The 16359-nt window shown below is 37.8% G+C and overlaps 4 protein-coding genes across 7 annotated transcripts in view; 1 reads left to right on the top strand and 3 right to left on the bottom strand.

The window, feature by feature from the left end:
- The window catches only part of LOC105671360 (uncharacterized), a 62884-nt gene extending 61337 nt beyond the window's left edge, over positions 1–1547 (bottom strand). Inside the window, exon 1 of one of the 2 annotated variants that reach the window (XM_012365463.2) lies at positions 1379–1547. In XM_012365463.2, coding sequence (XP_012220886.1) covers positions 1379–1464 — 86 coding nt within the window. In that variant the 5' untranslated portion in view covers positions 1465–1547. The remainder of the gene's footprint in view (positions 1–1378) is intronic. The other variant, XM_012365450.2, reaches the window with a different exon arrangement.
- A 547-nt stretch (positions 1548–2094) lies between these two features.
- Positions 2095–4690, top strand: Ssu72 (Ssu72 CTD phosphatase). 2 transcript variants are annotated; one of them, XM_012365705.2, is made up of 4 exons: positions 2095–2591; positions 2859–3002; positions 3333–3555; positions 3675–4690. In XM_012365705.2, the coding sequence occupies exons 1-4, from the start codon at positions 2509–2511 to the stop codon at positions 3774–3776; spliced, it is 552 nt and encodes a 183-aa protein (XP_012221128.1). In that variant the 5' UTR covers positions 2095–2508; the 3' UTR covers positions 3777–4690. The 2 variants fall into 2 exon arrangements, with proteins under 2 accessions (XP_012221128.1, XP_012221127.1); XM_012365704.2 differs by having other exon boundaries at positions 2170–2591; positions 3333–3591.
- Ns3 (nucleostemin 3) lies at positions 4148–7179 on the bottom strand. The gene is made up of 4 exons (XM_012365703.2): positions 6972–7179; positions 5109–6465; positions 4692–4992; positions 4148–4475 (listed from the first exon to the last, which is right to left on the bottom strand). The coding sequence occupies exons 1-4, from the start codon at positions 7071–7073 to the stop codon at positions 4328–4330; spliced, it is 1908 nt and encodes a 635-aa protein (XP_012221126.2). The 5' UTR covers positions 7074–7179; the 3' UTR covers positions 4148–4327.
- Positions 7180–7927: 748 nt separating this feature from the next.
- On the bottom strand, positions 7928–16299 carry Wdr33 (WD repeat domain 33). 2 transcript variants are annotated; one of them, XM_012365644.2, is made up of 9 exons: positions 15844–16299; positions 14828–15292; positions 14477–14746; positions 13995–14146; positions 11571–11668; positions 10884–11244; positions 10599–10810; positions 10160–10495; positions 7928–10070 (listed from the first exon to the last, which is right to left on the bottom strand). In XM_012365644.2, exons 2-9 carry the CDS (start codon positions 15152–15154, stop codon positions 8644–8646), a joined length of 3183 nt encoding a protein of 1060 aa, XP_012221067.1. In that variant the 5' UTR covers positions 15155–15292; positions 15844–16299; the 3' UTR covers positions 7928–8643. The 2 variants fall into 2 exon arrangements, with proteins under 2 accessions (XP_012221067.1, XP_012221068.1); XM_012365645.2 differs by lacking the exon at positions 15844–16299 and having other exon boundaries at positions 14477–14562; positions 14696–14746; positions 14828–14918.
- Between the last annotated feature and the right edge of the window lie 60 nt (positions 16300–16359).

Below are 16359 nucleotides of genomic sequence, written 5' to 3'. Positions count from 1 at the left end.
GTATTATTATGCGATTTTCGCTTCTCGTGCATCTCGATTGCAGTTTGCTTTAAACACGAGTCGAATTCATTCTTCGCGGGGATATCGTTCACTTTCGGAGAATCGCGACACCGGGCGCACCAGGTTCTTGCGAGAATCGTCGAGCGCGAAATTGAAGTCTCGACGAGGCCCGGGCCCCGCCTTAATTCGGGCCCCCGAGAACCCGAGGCACGCAATCTTCGTCGAACGTCTCGAGAAGCTCGATGCCGGCTTAGGTACCGGCGAGGAGGTATAATACGCGGCGCTCTAGTCATTATTTCACGATTTTGTAAGAGATCCGCGGCCGCGGTATTGTGCAATTTAATGACGACCTCTCTTTAATTCTCTTCAATTTGCTACGCGCGCGTGAATAGGAATTTCACATGCGATCGAAAAGTCGTTTAAATGATCACGCGAGTCGTTTATTAAAAAAAATATATAAATAAAAAAATTAGATCTGCTTTAATTCAAGAATTCAAACCGGTATAAAAAAAATACATAGCAATATTTTTCGGCTAATAATCAAAATAAAAATATCAATCGATATAAAACCGGTGTAAATATATTTCCAATAAAATATTTATATTATACTAATATTCTTCCAATTGTATTATTGAATGTCAAATTAATAAATTAATCAGATTAATTTTTTGAACAACATTTTACAAAAAAATTATAGAAAAAAAAGTAACTTAGATAAATTGGAAATTTTATAATTAATTATGATTGTAATTAATTATATCTAAAACTAATTAATTATATTTAAAAAATAAGAAAAAGGGTATGTGTGTTTGTCTTAAATTATGGCAAGTCTTCATGCTAAAATGTAGAATCAAGAATACACTGTAAATCTAATTGATATGACATTCAATAACATAATAGCAGTAATTGTTGTTACTAATTAATATTAATTAAAAAGTTATACATATTATATATATATAGTATCATTTCAGAGTTTCAAGATTTTATGCCCAACGCCAGTAAAATAAAAGATTCTCGGCATTGTGATTTTGTAAGAGATATATACGACCAAATAAAATTGCAAGCCGAATTATTTCAGTAATTTCAGTAATTAGCCGACAAGCTTTTGCGACAAGCAATTTCAAGATGGCAATGATTTGCTAATTCTCTTTTATTCGAATGCGTCTAGTAGGTATCTCGTCTAATTTGTGCATGTTTTATCAAGTGTATATTTTATCAATCATGCGGAAATTGGTTATGTTGATATATATCGTGGTTGATTGCTCTTCGCAGAGTCTCGAAAATTAAATTCAATTAGCGCCGTGTTTGAAAAGCGCACACAGGCGAGCGATATAATAATCTATAACCTGGACAAACAGTAAGTGCAAACTTTACTTACCGAGACGAAGATTTCTCGGGCGGACGCTTCTTGGGTGGACGCTTCTCGGGTGGACGCTTGTCGGACGGCGATCGTTGCCTCGGCATGCAGTATGATGGACGAGCGTGATTATACACGTAGAGCGAAACACCTTTCGTAGAAATCTCGTTCGGGCGTTAAAACAAGGCACTTTTCGAGGAAGCGTGTTACATCGGAGCGGGTTGCAACAAAATGGCTTCGTCATTCGAACAAATCGAACCATACGCGCTTGAAGTTTGTAAAAGATGCTTGTCACGTGATCGCGTGAAAAGTAACTGACTACGTGATACAACGTAGTTATCATGTTACAAACTATAAAATATTGTAATTAGTTTTGTTTATATAAATATTTCATATTTTACAAGACAAAAAGAAAAATATTTACCTTTCCATAAAGTCGAGTGGACTAATTTGGATTAATTTGTAAAATTTAATTATTTGTATATTATTAAACTATGTGTTGTCTCTCATATTTGCAACATAAAGAAAAATCTGTAAAATTATAAAATATTATAAAAAAAGCAAAAAGAAAATAACATCAAAAATATTGAAGAAGAAAACATACATCTTCATATTCATTCGTTGTTTTGCAAGACTCTCTTTTTTGTTTTTAATTATTGATAATGTATCATTCTGCAATAATGACAATTTCAAAATGCACTGGCAGTGCTGAAAACCTGTAGTACATGTAACATAAACTATAGTTGTCAGTACTGGCGGTGAATATTTGAAACGCAACGAATGTGTTGCATTTCTACGTTCATAGATGCCGTTGAAGAACAGCTGATGTATTTATTGACAGAGCTGAAAGGTTCTCAAAGGTTCTGGGTCGTAAGACCGTTCGCGTGATTTCCATAATTCTGATATTCGTTCCGGTTAAAAAAATTTCGCGTTGCTTGAGGAATTAACTGTCGTTCTGTCAGATCGTATTGCGTTTTCATTCCGCTCGACTAAATTTAGATACAAAAGGAGGGAGCATCAAAATTTCTGTATAGCTTATCAGATGTACGAAACGTAACCTTCACGAACGTGAGATTATCTTTGGGGTTAGAACGATTCAATACAACTCCTTTTATCACGGCTCCTTTACGGTCGATAGAACGCGCGAAATAATGCCGGCGCCGAATTCCATCAGCGTAGCCGTAATATGTTCCAGTAACATGAACAGGAGCATGGAGGCACACGCTTTCCTGAGGTAATCGGTCGTGCGGTTAACTCGTAGCAATGGTTAAGCCATTGGACTAACAGTTAATCCATCAATAATTTTGTCATAGCTTTCTTCGCGCAGGAATCTCTTCAAAATTGTAAAAACGTCTCCTGAAATATGTCACAATAAATGGGTCAATTTCAAGCTTTGTACAAATTAAAGATTTTGTTTCAGAAAATTTATAAGTTTCAAGAAGAAATTAAGCTTATATATAACAAATATAAAATATTGTCTGATAACGTGATTGTATTTCAGCAAAAAGGGATTTAACGTGAAGTCTTTTGGAACTGGAGATAAGGTCAAATTACCTGGAACCGCACCGGACCGTCCAAATATCTATGATTTTGGAACTTCGTACGAAGAGATCTACAATGATCTATTGATGAAAGACAAGCAATAGTATCCTTTGTATAACCAAGTCTTTTAGAGCCTTCAACAAACTTTTCCCTATAGGCATTAAAAATTTAACATTCCTTATTCTTTGTTACTTTTGCAATTTGCTATTGATTTTGATTAAATTAGTACATTTTAATTTTTTACTTTTGATATATGTGCATATTTTGTATATTACTTTATATATATGTTCCTAAAAATTTACGATTTAAAATAATTAATACATGTGTTTTCTGTTTGCTTCGATTCAATTCTATCCCCTTCATATATAATTTATGCCAATTACCAACAAATAATTGTTTATCGAAAAAAAACATTCCTTAACAATTAGCATAGTTATACGCAAAATGGTTTATTGCATATGCTAGATCGGAATCGTAGAATAAAACCTAGGCCCGAACGATTTCAATTATCTAAAGACAAATTTGACATTTTGATAACGTGCGAAGAGCGTGTATACGATCAAGTAATCGAATGCATGGACTCTCGAATTAAAGAGGATAACCAACCTGTACATTTGATCAATATCGATATCCAGGATAATCATGAGGAAGCTACAGTAGGATCTTTTCTTATATGCGAGCTAGTGACAGTGGTATCACTCTTTTGTTCACTTCTCTATAAGTATGAAAAATTTATTCTTGATTTGTCTAATATCTGAAAATTTTCATGTTTTAGTTGGCGAATAGCGAAGACTTGGACAATGACATAGACGAATTACTTCATGAATTTGAGTCGAAATTCGCGAGAACAATATTGCACACTGTGCTATTTTACTGAGACTCAGTTACCGTCACGGGAATCGTCAAGAACGTGGTGTTCATCGAACCTCAAGCTTATTTATATATAAAAGAAGTTAAATTATGTATAACAAATATATCGCGTACATACGTTAATATGGATGTACATCCATCGGATCTGTGGATTGAATTCCGACTCGAATAAGGAATTTCGTTTGTGTGCTTCCTACTTAACGAACGGTTATTCTCGCGGAATCTAATATAATACGGTCCGTTCTCAAAATTGATATTCCAAGTATTGTTTGAAAACTTACATCACGTCGCCGTCAAACTGGAATCTGTAAAAATGATATTGAGTTTTAAGACAAAACGAAAGGAACAGGTGGGAGGGCAAAGCAAAGAGAGGGAGTGTATTATATAAAATACTTTATAGTCTATATACACACATACATGATATCGCGTGCCCAACTTCAAGTAAATATAAATCTGCAACGCGTACACATGTACTTGATGCAGAATTGTTAAGCTACAACTATTTTATACAATTGTTGCACGGAGCGGTAGATCCAGGAACGGTGATGTTTTTCGTACTCAGTGCTGGTCAAGATGAGCGTACACCCTTCGTGACTTCTCACGTTTATTCTTGTTAACATGTTTGTTTATCATCTTCCACGGTTTCTTCATTCTATCAGACTGACCGTCGATCGATTCAGTCAAAGTGACCGTTGATCCCGCGTGCCTGAAGAGAAAAATTAATTGTACTTGATCAAGTGAATTTTGTATATGAAGAAATGACGTTCCAACAATTGTACATATCTTCGCACGCTGCGAAGAGACGAAGAGTGAATATTAGGATTTGGATAGTGCTTCATCGATCGATCTTAAGTTATTTGACTATTGTCGCGACTATTATACACGAGCGACTTTACAAATAAAGTGAACATTTTGACATTACATTTTCGACTGTTGCAGCACGGGTCTACGGCTTTCCTTGACATGTATATCCTGGAAAAACTTCCGGTCCACTTGATTAGCTGTTATCCGACATCCTTCGTTCAAGCGAACCACTCGGGGCGGTATATGCTTGTTCGCGGACACGATCCGACGTCGTGGCGGGAACGTGTGAAAGCGTCCCTGCTCGAGCGTTGGCGGCGCGACGCAGTAAAGTAATTTGCCATTAACGAAATCTTTCAAAACATATCTTGCTGAGCGCGGATTGTCCGGCTGACCATTCTGCGTCATGAAACCTCTGTTATCTGTAACAAAAATAATATAGTTAGAAACATCATTTAATATGTAGTCGTAAGAAACTGATCAATGATATATTAATTAAATTATATTAATAAATTCATTAATAAACAGCGATACATACAAGCGTGCGCATTCAAAAGCTCCTCCGCCGTTGGCGCGCGTTCCGCATCTTCTCCCTCCGTTGGAACAGGTAACATAAAGCCATACAAGTCCTCCAGGACATGCCTGGGTATCAATGTAGCCACTAGTGTGATCGCTGGCACATGATCCCGCATTTGATCAATCGGCAGTATGCCGTTCAAGATCATCTCCGCTTTCGTGCTGACAAAACTCGGCATCACTAAGCCCGGACAATCGCACAACAGCAGATCCCTGTCCAGATATAGCGTCTGAAAGTGTTTGGTCTTACCTGGTGTAGCGGATACCGAGACTTTCTTGTTCATGAGCAACGTGTTGATGGTTGAGCTCTTTCCAACGTTCGGATATCCCACAAAACCGATCGTCGTCACTCCGTCTGTATACGTTTTATCGCCGGTGTAAATCGTTTTGAAGAATTTCACGAGGTCGTCTCTATTTAACAATTTTGATGAATTCACTATTTTACGTTCCTTGTCTGTCGCGGAGATACTTAAGTCTTCTATTGCGTCTTGTTGAACTTTTATTTCTTTATCATTATCAGCTTCTGCTTTACATTCCGCGCTGTTATTATCAACCATACAATTCTCCGCGCTTTTATATTCCGATTCCGTCGCAAACTTCGAATTCTCGTCAGCACTATTTTCGGCTCCTTGATCATCTTTATCAGCTGATTTGGTTTCATCCTCTTCTTGGATTTTCTGTTTCTCTGCCGCTAGCGTAGCAGAGAAAAAAGCCACGTGTATGTTTATGTCTGCAAAATATTTTGCCCACGCTTCTCTTTGCTCGTCTGTTAAAAAATCTGCTTTATTAAGAAGGATCATATTTAATTTGTCAGGATTGACTTCCTTGACGTAACGTTCCAGGTCTTTGCAACGGAACAGTAACGGATTGCGTGCGTCAACGATTTGTACAATTACATCACTGCGCTCCACCACCCGCCACAATTGTCGCCAGAACTCAAGATTCCTCTCGTAAGGCGTCAACAACAATCCTTCGTTTTCCTGTAACATAGCCAAACCACGTCTCCATTCCAAAAACGCTTCTTTCTCGTGAGTCTGTAGCTCGTGGGCATTCATAGAACTGTCCCATTTCGGCCTTCTCGGTATCTTGATAAGATCCTTGTTTTGTTCCTGCATCTTCAGTACTTCGGCCTTTTCTGCCTTTGATAGCAAGCCGTTGCTGTTTGGATTCACAAATTTGATATTTAATTTCTCCGCGTTGAATTCCGTGCCGGCAAGCTCAGCGGTCGACAGAAACTCTTGGAACGAGCTTTCTTCTGTGACTGATTGCAAGTTCAGTCTACCCCAATCATAACCATCATTGAGTTCAGTTGTGTGAAGCTAAAAGAAAAAAGAAGATTGTTGGATTTAATAAATAATTAAATATTTAATTATATCTTCAGCAAATTTGTTCTCAAATGGCACAAGTCATTCATGTAAATGCTATTTTGATTCGTTATAATTTTCAATTTTTAATTTGCTAAAATTATGTATTTAATCAATTTTTAACTTTGGAACGTGTACTTATTTTCTAGAAACTTTGAACTAAATATGAGAATTTCTTCATAATTTTTGGGGCATTTTTATTTAATTATCAAAAATCAGTCCAAATATACACGACTCATGCATGTGATTAAATCGAAAAAATGTATAAGAATTTATTTAACAGTTTAATGCATTACATAAATGTCTAATAATTAAAATTTTAAATTCGACAAATAACGACAAAATGTGCCTCCAATTTATTTATGAAATTCCTTTAAATATTCCAATATGTTTGTGTGCATAATACGCCAACAGGAACATGTGACATTTAGAAGAGGTTAAAAACACATTTGTAATCTTACCATAGACGGTTCATTCTTATTCCTTTTAACTTTTCCGGATCCGAATCGATCCCTGATCAAGGCTTTCCCTAAATTACCTTTTTCTTTACCTTTCTTGCCCATGATTTTAGTTAATAGATAATAATAGTATTTCCTCGCTGATACCGCAAGCAGCGTGAACGACTTGAGGTTATATCTGACAAAACATGTCCGATGTCCACACAATTCTCACTTTAGAGCTGCTTCGTGACGTCAGTAATCTCACGAACGAAGAGCGGGAAGTGGATCGGTTGTACAAAAAATAAAAAAATAAAAACTCCTAAGATAAATCAATATGAAAGAAAGCAATTTATTAATGATTAATAAATAATGTAAAATAAATGTATTTTTCCGAGACAAATCCAAGAATATGTCGTGTTACAAATTTATCGCGTTTTTACTGTTATCTAATGCGATAACAATAAAAACACGGCACAGTCGGGCTATTTATTTATAAAACAAGACATTCATTGAATCATTATAATTCAGTTTTCAATTTCCTTGATGTATTCATTTTTTTTTTCAGGGTTTTAATATATAATCGAATATTCCCCGTATTTTGTACAATCACATATCATACAGAATCAAAGAAAACTCATATCAATTCAATCAGAATAATTGTAACACTAGATTAAATTCTTCAATGATCTAAGAATTATGTAATAATTGTAAAGAAATCTAATGAACAACAATTGTTACCAATTATCAAAGACAATAATAACATATTTAATAATAAAAAAATAATTGTCATAAAGTTTGAAATTGTAATGAACAACTTCACAATTAATATTATAAAATATAAAGTTTACAATTGTTTGTAATCGGCCCCCATTTGTTCACTTCAATTATATATCTTTCTATGTTACCATTATCCTGATTGAGTTCGCTCATCTCACTTATCGTACACATCAAATCAGGACAGAAAATGAAAAACGCTATAAGTTATTCCGTTTTATTAATAATAGATAAGTAGACTGTTCTGGCATTTTCACATCTCTCGGACGACAGACAACAAAGCGTTCAGTCGTGCATTCATGCTTCGGAATCATGCGTATCCCGATCGGCACGCATTTGTCGAGCTCCACAAATGGAACAGGTATTCACCCTTGCAAGGCAGCTTGTGAACAAGTTTCATTCGGAATAATATCCGTGTCGCCGATCCTTAATGCATTATATTACAATTTCGCCTCCTTCCAAGGTTGTTCCCTTGCCAAGAAGAACGTGGCAAACAATCGAGTCGCACCGCGCACAGTACAGTATCAAACTGAATTCAGAATAATTAAGTCTGAATTGGCGATTCTTTTCTCTTTTCCTGGGAGGAAAAAAAAAGTCAACTACACTCGCATTGCTATTACGTAGACGCATATCGCGGATCCAATTGTCACCATGCTGGTCGAATTATGAATACAGTTTATATAATATACACAGTCCGTTTGTGAATACAATGCGTGTTTCTTCGCACACGCGAATAGAGTTCGTGATCGTCGCTCAAGAGATCCGGGAACGCTGTTTCTTGACACGGGAGACATTAATTTACACTTACTTTACATTATTCCATTAACGACCATCATCGAAGTTTAGATAGAATCCTATTTTGCATCATTCAAGCCGCGATACAAGGACGTCGTGAGTAATGACTGCTCCAAAATCCTCTTCAATAATTGTCCCTACCTCTCGATCCTCTTGACTGATCATTGTCACGTCCTCTACCGCGATTGCTGTAACCACTTCTGTTGTCGCCTCCGCTGCCGCTGCCACCGCCGCCACCGCCGCGGCTCATGCCGCGGTTGGGTCCGTTCTTGCCGAAGTTACCGAAGTTCGCGTTGAAGTTGTTCAGTGGACCCTGCGGATTCTGACCGCGAAAGTTCGGCCCGAAGACCGGCCGGTCGAAGTTCATCGGACCGGCGTTAGGTCCGCGGAAATTGGGCGGTCCTTGGAAACTGTTGCCGAATGGCGGCGGGCCTTGATTCGGTCCGAACGGCGGCATCGGACCCGGCCTGAAGTGATTCGGTCCGAAATTGCCGTTCGGTGGCGGCAACCGGAAGTTCGGTCCGAAGCCACCGGGCGGTGGACCGTTCGGCCCGAAGACCGGATGCATTCCCGGATGATGCGGCATCATATGCGGCAACATCGGGCCATCCATGCCCGGCATACCAGGATGCGGTGGAGGAGGTTTGCCCTGCATACCAGGATGCTGCGGCATGTTAGGGTGTGGCATCAGGCCCGGTATCGACGGAGGCATGTTGGGATTGATGTTCTGCATGTTGTGATGATTCGGTAGATGCGGCACACCGGGCATGTGACCTATGCCCATGCCGCCAGGACCCATCGGCATACCGTTGTCACGCTTGTCAAACCCGTTGCCGTCCGATTTGCCGCGCGGTCCGTCGCCCTTGGATTTCTCGTCGTCCCAGCGGCCGCCTGCGCCGTCGCGTTCCCGCTCGTCGTATACGTCGTTGTCCATCGATTTCTTCGGGAAACCACTAATGCTGCGGAAGTCTTTGTCGGCAAAACTGTTGCCACGCGGATCGTACTCGTTACGAGAACCAGGCCTACCAGGTCCGGCGGATATGTTGAACCTCAGATCCTCGTCGCCGCGATTGCTGCTCCTCGCGATATCACCGTGAGAACCTATTCTCCTGTGATCCTCGTCTTGGCCGCTATGGAAAGAATTACTCTCCGCATTCTTGCCGATGCTGAATCTCAGATCGGTATCGCTGGACTGCGAGTCTTCGGTGATCACACCGCCAAAGACCGGTTGATGGATCTTAGACGTGCGATCACTCGACCCGCCGTCGCTCCAGCCGATTAACTGATCGAATTTACGCTTGCCGCCGCGATTTAGTGACTTCAGCAATTCCGGATTCTGTGCAAATTTTGAGCTCGGCAAAGGCGGTGGCAAATCCACGTCGGGCACTTTCGAATAATCGATTTCGCCATCGTCCTGCAGATACTCTTCAGCCTCGTTCACATTATCCGGTGGACCCACTACATCCCGTAGCTCTTCTATTTCACCGGAAAATACTAGTTTATTTATGGCGTCCGTTCCTTTGCTGATCGCCTCCGCGAGTTTGGAGCCCGCTGAAAAATGCATCACATTGAGTTGATAATCAAGAATCACATGTTTTACAAATACGAATATATTTTACTTAAATAAATGATACTCTCACCTTCTACGGGAATCATTTTCCCATATAATATAATAGCGTTAGGCGTAACTTCGTTCAATGGCACAGCACCCGGAGTAGTTTCTATCAATTGATTGACAAATGCATTCAACGCTTCGACTTGTTCGCTATCCTCAGCCTCCATTTCGTTCCATTGAGCTTGGAAGTTGCGCGGTATCGGTTTGCTGTACGGGACTTTTTTGTTAGCAAACTTCTTGCCCTCGTCCACGGCGTGATCCAAATCCAGTCCCGGAATTCCGCCGCTTTTGTCTTCGGATTCGCCGTCGGCGTTGATTCTGTCCTCCGGTCCCATACCAGGTATCACCGCTGCTTCATCAGCTAAAAAACATTAAATATTAAAGTGTACGTTCATAAATTAAATAAAAATTTTATGTTATATTGTATAAGAATATTTCTTCTTTATAGAAACATTGAGTTTTACCGATTTCATGGTCATCAATGCCAGCTGAGCCCGCCGGTAACGTATTGAGATTGTATTTATCTCTCATTAAATCTCCGGGTCTGTTGCGCGTCCAAAACTTGGACGTGTGATCGTTGCTGCCGGAGCACAAAATGTGGCCTAATGGATGCCAGGCCAACGTCCACACTATGCTGTCGTGTGCCTGCTCTATCGCTCCGACTTCTTTATCGGCCCTAAAATTCAAGATTGAAATTAATAAAAGGAAGAAAAAAGTATAATCACTTGCAGAAACAACATTATGCGTACCCCACGTGCCAGAAAAGTATAGCACCATCGCTACCTCCACTACAAAAGAGACCTTCGTGACTTGGATGCCACGCAACGCTGGACGCCTCTTTTTTATGACCACGGAAGGTCTGGACTTCTTGGCTCAAATTTCTGAGATCGAACAGCTTCAATAAGTGATCTCGCGAGGCAGTCACCAACCAATTGCCGTTCTCATTCCATTTGACGTCCATTACGGTTGATTTGTGAGCATGGAGAGTCGCGAGAGACTGCCCGGTCTTCGGATCCCACAATTTCACCGGCTGCTGATTGTCTTTACTTCCGGAAATGACTAGACTCTTTTGTGGATGCCAGTGTACGCACTTCACATCTGCACCATGACCTACAAGAAGAACACTATGAAATACTACATCTCAAATTCAATTACTTATTTACCAATGTTTGATTGACATGAAAAAATATCGCAAAATCAATATCACATAATTTTGAACGCAATTTTATCATTTTTTAAATAATATAGAAAACTTATGTAAGAGGTAAAGCATATATAAAGGGTATAAAGATATTAAAGTATAATAAAAATACAAATATGTAATAAGCTACGTGAAATAAATATATTAAACTCAAAATAATTGTTACAATGAATTAAATCAAAGATTTTATATATAGCATTATTGATATAAATGTAGAACAAAAGATTTTATATACCCCTGAGAATTCGTTCTTCATGACAGCGAAGAAAATCCCAAATTCGGACGGTTCCATCATCACTACAGGTCGCCAATTTGTGATCCGTTGGACTGAAACTACCCGTCCAAAAAAAAGTTATATTTAAACAATGCGCTATCGTGTGTAGTAAAAAACTGCGCTAATCTTTTATTTGCCGATATCCATAATGGAAAGTCATCAACGGGTTTGAACGGTCAACTAAATAATGCAATATATATATTGACAACAGTCATTAATTTTACTTGACAACGCGTTGTGACTAAAAATAATCAGTATATAAGCTGAAATAATAGCTCAAAATTCTAAACTGGCTAAGAAGATAAAATATAAAATTTTTATTAAAACTCTCATTGTATTAAATAGTTCTATATAGCAAAGTGAGAAAAGAACTGACACAGGAGAGATGAAATAATTATTGCATATATGCATGATGAAGAAATGATGAAATACATGATACATCTTGCGGACATTATTACGACAAAATTAGTATCAAACATACAACTGCCTACATTTATTACTGATTCGTCATTGTATTTATTAGAACTACTACCGCATGCAACGACGATGTATACATACGAGAAAAAAGATAAGCAGCGTTATCACATTATCGATACTTTCCTTCACGAATTCTTTTGTACGTAAATAAAGTTCTTTAAATTTTAACTACACATGCGTATCCGAAGAGAAATTGTTCCGATGCATTTTCATTGCACATATTTTAAAATTATTATATATCATCTTGATATATAATATATCGTTATTATATATCTGGACTTGTGATACGGATAAAAATTACACAGCGTTGCATAGATATAAATTAAAATTATATGCATATTTAAGCTATTCTTCATAACGAATCGCTGTCGTTTGATGATTCTCCCTGTTTGTTGATATTGAAAGCGAGATATATACGCGTGGAAAAGCAGGAAAGGAATGCGAGCAAGTGTGTACACAGAGCGGTGCACACATATAAGTTGAGTTGTATTTCCCGGATTAACTTAGAACAGAGAATGAATGTAATAGATAGAAAACACATAGCCGAATTTCACGAATGCGCCATCGAGAAGTAGACAGAGATCAGTAATAAAAAAAGGATTGTTTTCATATGTGTAAATATAGATATATATATGTAAATATTGTAAATAAACAAAAAACCATCCGCGACAGTCATATCTGGCACTCAAATAAAATCTTCATCGTTTGTCAGGCAGTGAACAGTTTCATCATCTTGGTGAAACTAAGCTCTACTTTTGATGCCACATGACCACCGAGTGATGTATCAAGAGCAATATTTTTTTCAAATTTGACATTTATTGCACAAAAAAAATGTCCCAAGTGTACATGAATTATGTTTCATTATGTCTGTTACGCTCTCTCTCTCTCTCTCCCTCTCTCTCTCTCTGTCGTCTGCGAAAGAGCACAAGTGACACAAAACCAAAGAATAAAATATTTTATTTTTCATAGTCATGCAATAATATGAGATGTCTTTATTGAACTTTATTGAAACTTAAATGATATAAAGAAGGACACAGGATATTTCATCTTTTATTTATCATTATATGGGAATCTCGACTAGGTATATCTATATTTATGTATATAAATATATATTTCTCTTTTATTTGTTATTCTAAAACATACATCTTTGCCGAATAAATAATCTAGCCACATAAACTTCTTAAGACGAGAGCCGTAAGGACCTAATAGCGTTATGATAACTTAATTAAAATTTGTGCTACTTCAAATGTGATGAGCGCATTACTGCTACTATACGGACAGAGTAAAATCGAGTTAGGTCCCCAAGACTCCACAGGTACGTAAATCATGTCGATAACGCGCATATAATACACGCAAAAAAATTTACACCGTCCTTGTGTAACCAATTTTTATGTCGCGACGCGATAAAAACGCGGTAGCAACACTACTTTGCAAGTTCTCTACTGCAATTACTCTCTCAGGCCGTTCCTTAAAAATTACGATATTGTTACAGTGTCCGAAATATTTTCTACGATTGAAAATTATTCAACAAAGATTGAAATTTGACTCTTTTGACTTTCGTTTTTTCCAAATTCTCTCCTAATTCGGCAAAAGATAGATATATGTCGAAACGATTTTTACACCAAATCCGACCGAGATTCAACGACCATTCAACGACTAGCACTTTTAACGAACATTCCATGTGGTTTATAACAGACGTTATATGCTATCCAATGTTTTATGCTAACTTGTTAAGAAAATCACCTGTGTACCCATACAAGAACCACTATTGCTCTGCCAGAAACGGCACAAAACCAGAAAAGGAAGAGAATAAGAGTCACGTCCAATATCCTAACTACGGCAAGGATTGACGGATCATCGGCAACAGTGGCGCAAGAGACGTAAGGACTAGTGTGGTGGATGGTATACCTGAGTCCTCTAATCGCTTCTTTGTGTGCTTGAAACATCTTGACGTTGTTCATATTGCTCTGCCAATATTTCACGTAGCCGGCGTGGTCCCCCGTTACCATCCAGCTCTCATTGTGCGACCATACCATAGTCCTTACCGGGCTGTCGTGAGCCTAAACAAAGGAATTCATTTCTCCCGTCAAAGCGCAAATAAATATATGCAGAAATCTCATTAAAAGATTTTTTGTTAAATCATACAATGTTGAAAAACACAAAAATAAATAAAATACTGTACAATTATCTTTTGCGACAAAATGATTTCAAGATATATTCTTTCAAGATATTCGGAGGCCGAACCAGAATTGTAAAGTTTTGTCCCTTAAAATATCTCAATATAATTAAACGTAATAAATATTACATCTACAATATATGTATTAAATGTTATAACCAAGAACAATGTGATATACAATATGTACCTCTGATATATGTAATTTATAATATACCTGCAAAATAGTTTCAAAATTGAAAGTGAGGCCATTCCACAGGGTGAATTCTCCACTCGATGCGCCAGTAACGAGACGTCTACCCTCTGGTGTCCAGGCCATACAAAAAATCGGACAACGCATTTTATTGGTGGCCGTTTTTACGAACCGTGTGGTGACTGCATTTATTGGATTGTCAATATAACTTGGTGGGGGGAGTAAATCAGGATAGTACATTACATCTGGTTGAAGGGCACGACGATCCCTGTAGTCCCGCTGCCACACTCGATGCTGCGTGTGAAAATTCAAGAGTTTAGATACGATCTCGGAAAGTTATTTTAATTTATTCACGCAATAAGATTTATTACTTACTTCTAAACTTCTAATGATAGCGGAATTGTAATCGACGGTCTTTCTCATGACAGACTTCCTGAGTCTTTTTCCATCAAATTCATCTTGTAACATATCTTGCCCACTAGCAACAACTTTTGGAGCATGATAAGGTCTGAATGGTTTAAAAAAACCACGATTGCCTTCTCTGTGATTCGCATATCGATGCTGATAACTTCCTGATGTGTTTATGGTTGTTAAATTTGGTGGTGGTGTCGATAAATTTGGAGTCGGAACAGGCGGAGGCACCGACATGTTGGGCAAACTCACAGCCGGTGGCGGATTTGCAAATTGAGCGTTTGCAGACATTGCGAGAGTATTTACATATAGACGAACAATTTAAATCAGACTTTGTTCAACTTAAGTTTGAACAACTAGAGCCAAACTTTCATGTGAGTAATAATGTTAAAGAAGTTTGCACTAACAAATCCATTGTGACAAAAAAACCTGCAAAAAAAATTTTCTATTACTATTCTGATTATCAGTTTTTTACTGTAAGAATAAAGATTTTGGAATAATATGTTAATTTGTGATAGAAGCAATTTTTTATTTTTACTTAGGTTCAATTACTTGCATTTCTTTTAACATAATATGTTAAATAATTATTTAATAATTTATTGAATTTTTTTAGATTTATAGTTGCATCTAGATATGAAGAAGATATAAAGAAGTAACATAAATCAATGCTGATATAATTCTAATTCACTGTATTTTAATAAATTTTTAATACTAATTAAAGCTACTCCAATTTAATTAAAACTCCAATAAAATTTAAATAAATTATCATTCTTTTGCATATGATTTTTGTGTAAGAAAAAAAATGCATTTAAGATATTCTATATTAACATTTTCCGAATAAACTTCACCTATTTACAAAAAAAATTATGTTTCTATCTGTGGAATCTAGCTAATAAATTTTTTCTGTTTTAATTAACAGTTAAATGATCAATTAACAAATCAAGTAACAGAGTGGTTAAAGAGTGAGCCAAATTATGTACACGTCACGATGCTCCATAAGATACGCAGAACAGACGGTGGATACAGCGATGTACGATGATGCTCATACAATTTTCATGGGATTTTCAGTTCATCGTCGATTCGTCAAAAAATTGATAATCGTAATCACCACGACGAGTTGATCAGCTTAAGAATTTCAGAGTTCTTTAACTATTCACGTTATACGGCGAGAAAACATATACAACCACCCGTTCGGCCACACACTATCACGGACTCCTCGTATCTTGTGCTGAGAGACTTCGATCCTTGCGAATTGTCTGGCGCGATCTTAATCGAAAAGAGCTCTCAAACAGATGAAAGGAAGAGCCAGAATCTTCTCAATATTTAGCTCGGAGTGTAACAGACGAACCGCGAGAATATCATGCGCTTGCCGCGGACGCCATTACTCTCTCTCTCTCTTGGGCGATGACATCCGCTTCGCGGCTGTGATCACAACTTCCGCCGGCGTGACCGAGATGAGAAACTTCTAGTTTCTTCATACAAAGCGATGGAAAAAG

The sequence above is a fragment of the Linepithema humile genome, chromosome 6, assembly GCF_040581485.1.
Source record: "Linepithema humile isolate Giens D197 chromosome 6, Lhum_UNIL_v1.0, whole genome shotgun sequence".
Taxonomy (NCBI): Eukaryota; Metazoa; Arthropoda; class Insecta; order Hymenoptera; family Formicidae; genus Linepithema; species Linepithema humile.
The sequence above is the reverse complement of the archived record's forward strand: the minus strand, read 5'-3'. Positions and strand labels throughout refer to the sequence as shown.

What these genes read in the sequence shown, in the direction of transcription:
- Ssu72 (XM_012365704.2), top strand. Translation starts at nt 2,509, where the DNA reads ATGCCGGCGCCGAATTCCATCAGCGTAGCCGTAATATGTTCCAGTAAC. An exon ending in GAGGCACACGCTTTCCTGAG is followed by an intron (nt 2,592 to 2,858) that starts GTAATCGGTCGT and finishes ATTGTATTTCAG; the next exon opens with CAAAAAGGGATTTAACGTGA. An exon ending in TATGCGAGCTAGTGACAGTG is followed by an intron (nt 3,592 to 3,674) that starts GTATCACTCTTT and finishes TTCATGTTTTAG; the next exon opens with TTGGCGAATAGCGAAGACTT.
- Ns3 (XM_012365703.2), bottom strand. Translation starts at nt 7,073, where the DNA reads ATGGGCAAGAAAGGTAAAGAAAAAGGTAATTTAGGGAAAGCCTTGATC. An exon ending in GCTTTTGAATGCGCACGCTT is followed by an intron (nt 4,993 to 5,108) that starts GTATGTATCGCT and finishes TTTTTGTTACAG; the next exon opens with ATAACAGAGGTTTCATGACG. An exon ending in GTGCTGCAACAGTCGAAAAT is followed by an intron (nt 4,476 to 4,691) that starts GTAATGTCAAAA and finishes TTTTCTCTTCAG; the next exon opens with GCACGCGGGATCAACGGTCA.
- Wdr33 (XM_012365644.2), bottom strand. Translation starts at nt 15,154, where the DNA reads ATGTCTGCAAACGCTCAATTTGCAAATCCGCCACCGGCTGTGAGTTTG. An exon ending in CTATCATTAGAAGTTTAGAA is followed by an intron (nt 14,747 to 14,827) that starts GTAAGTAATAAA and finishes TTTCACACGCAG; the next exon opens with CATCGAGTGTGGCAGCGGGA. An exon ending in GAAAATGATTCCCGTAGAAG is followed by an intron (nt 10,071 to 10,159) that starts GTGAGAGTATCA and finishes TGCATTTTTCAG; the next exon opens with CGGGCTCCAAACTCGCGGAG.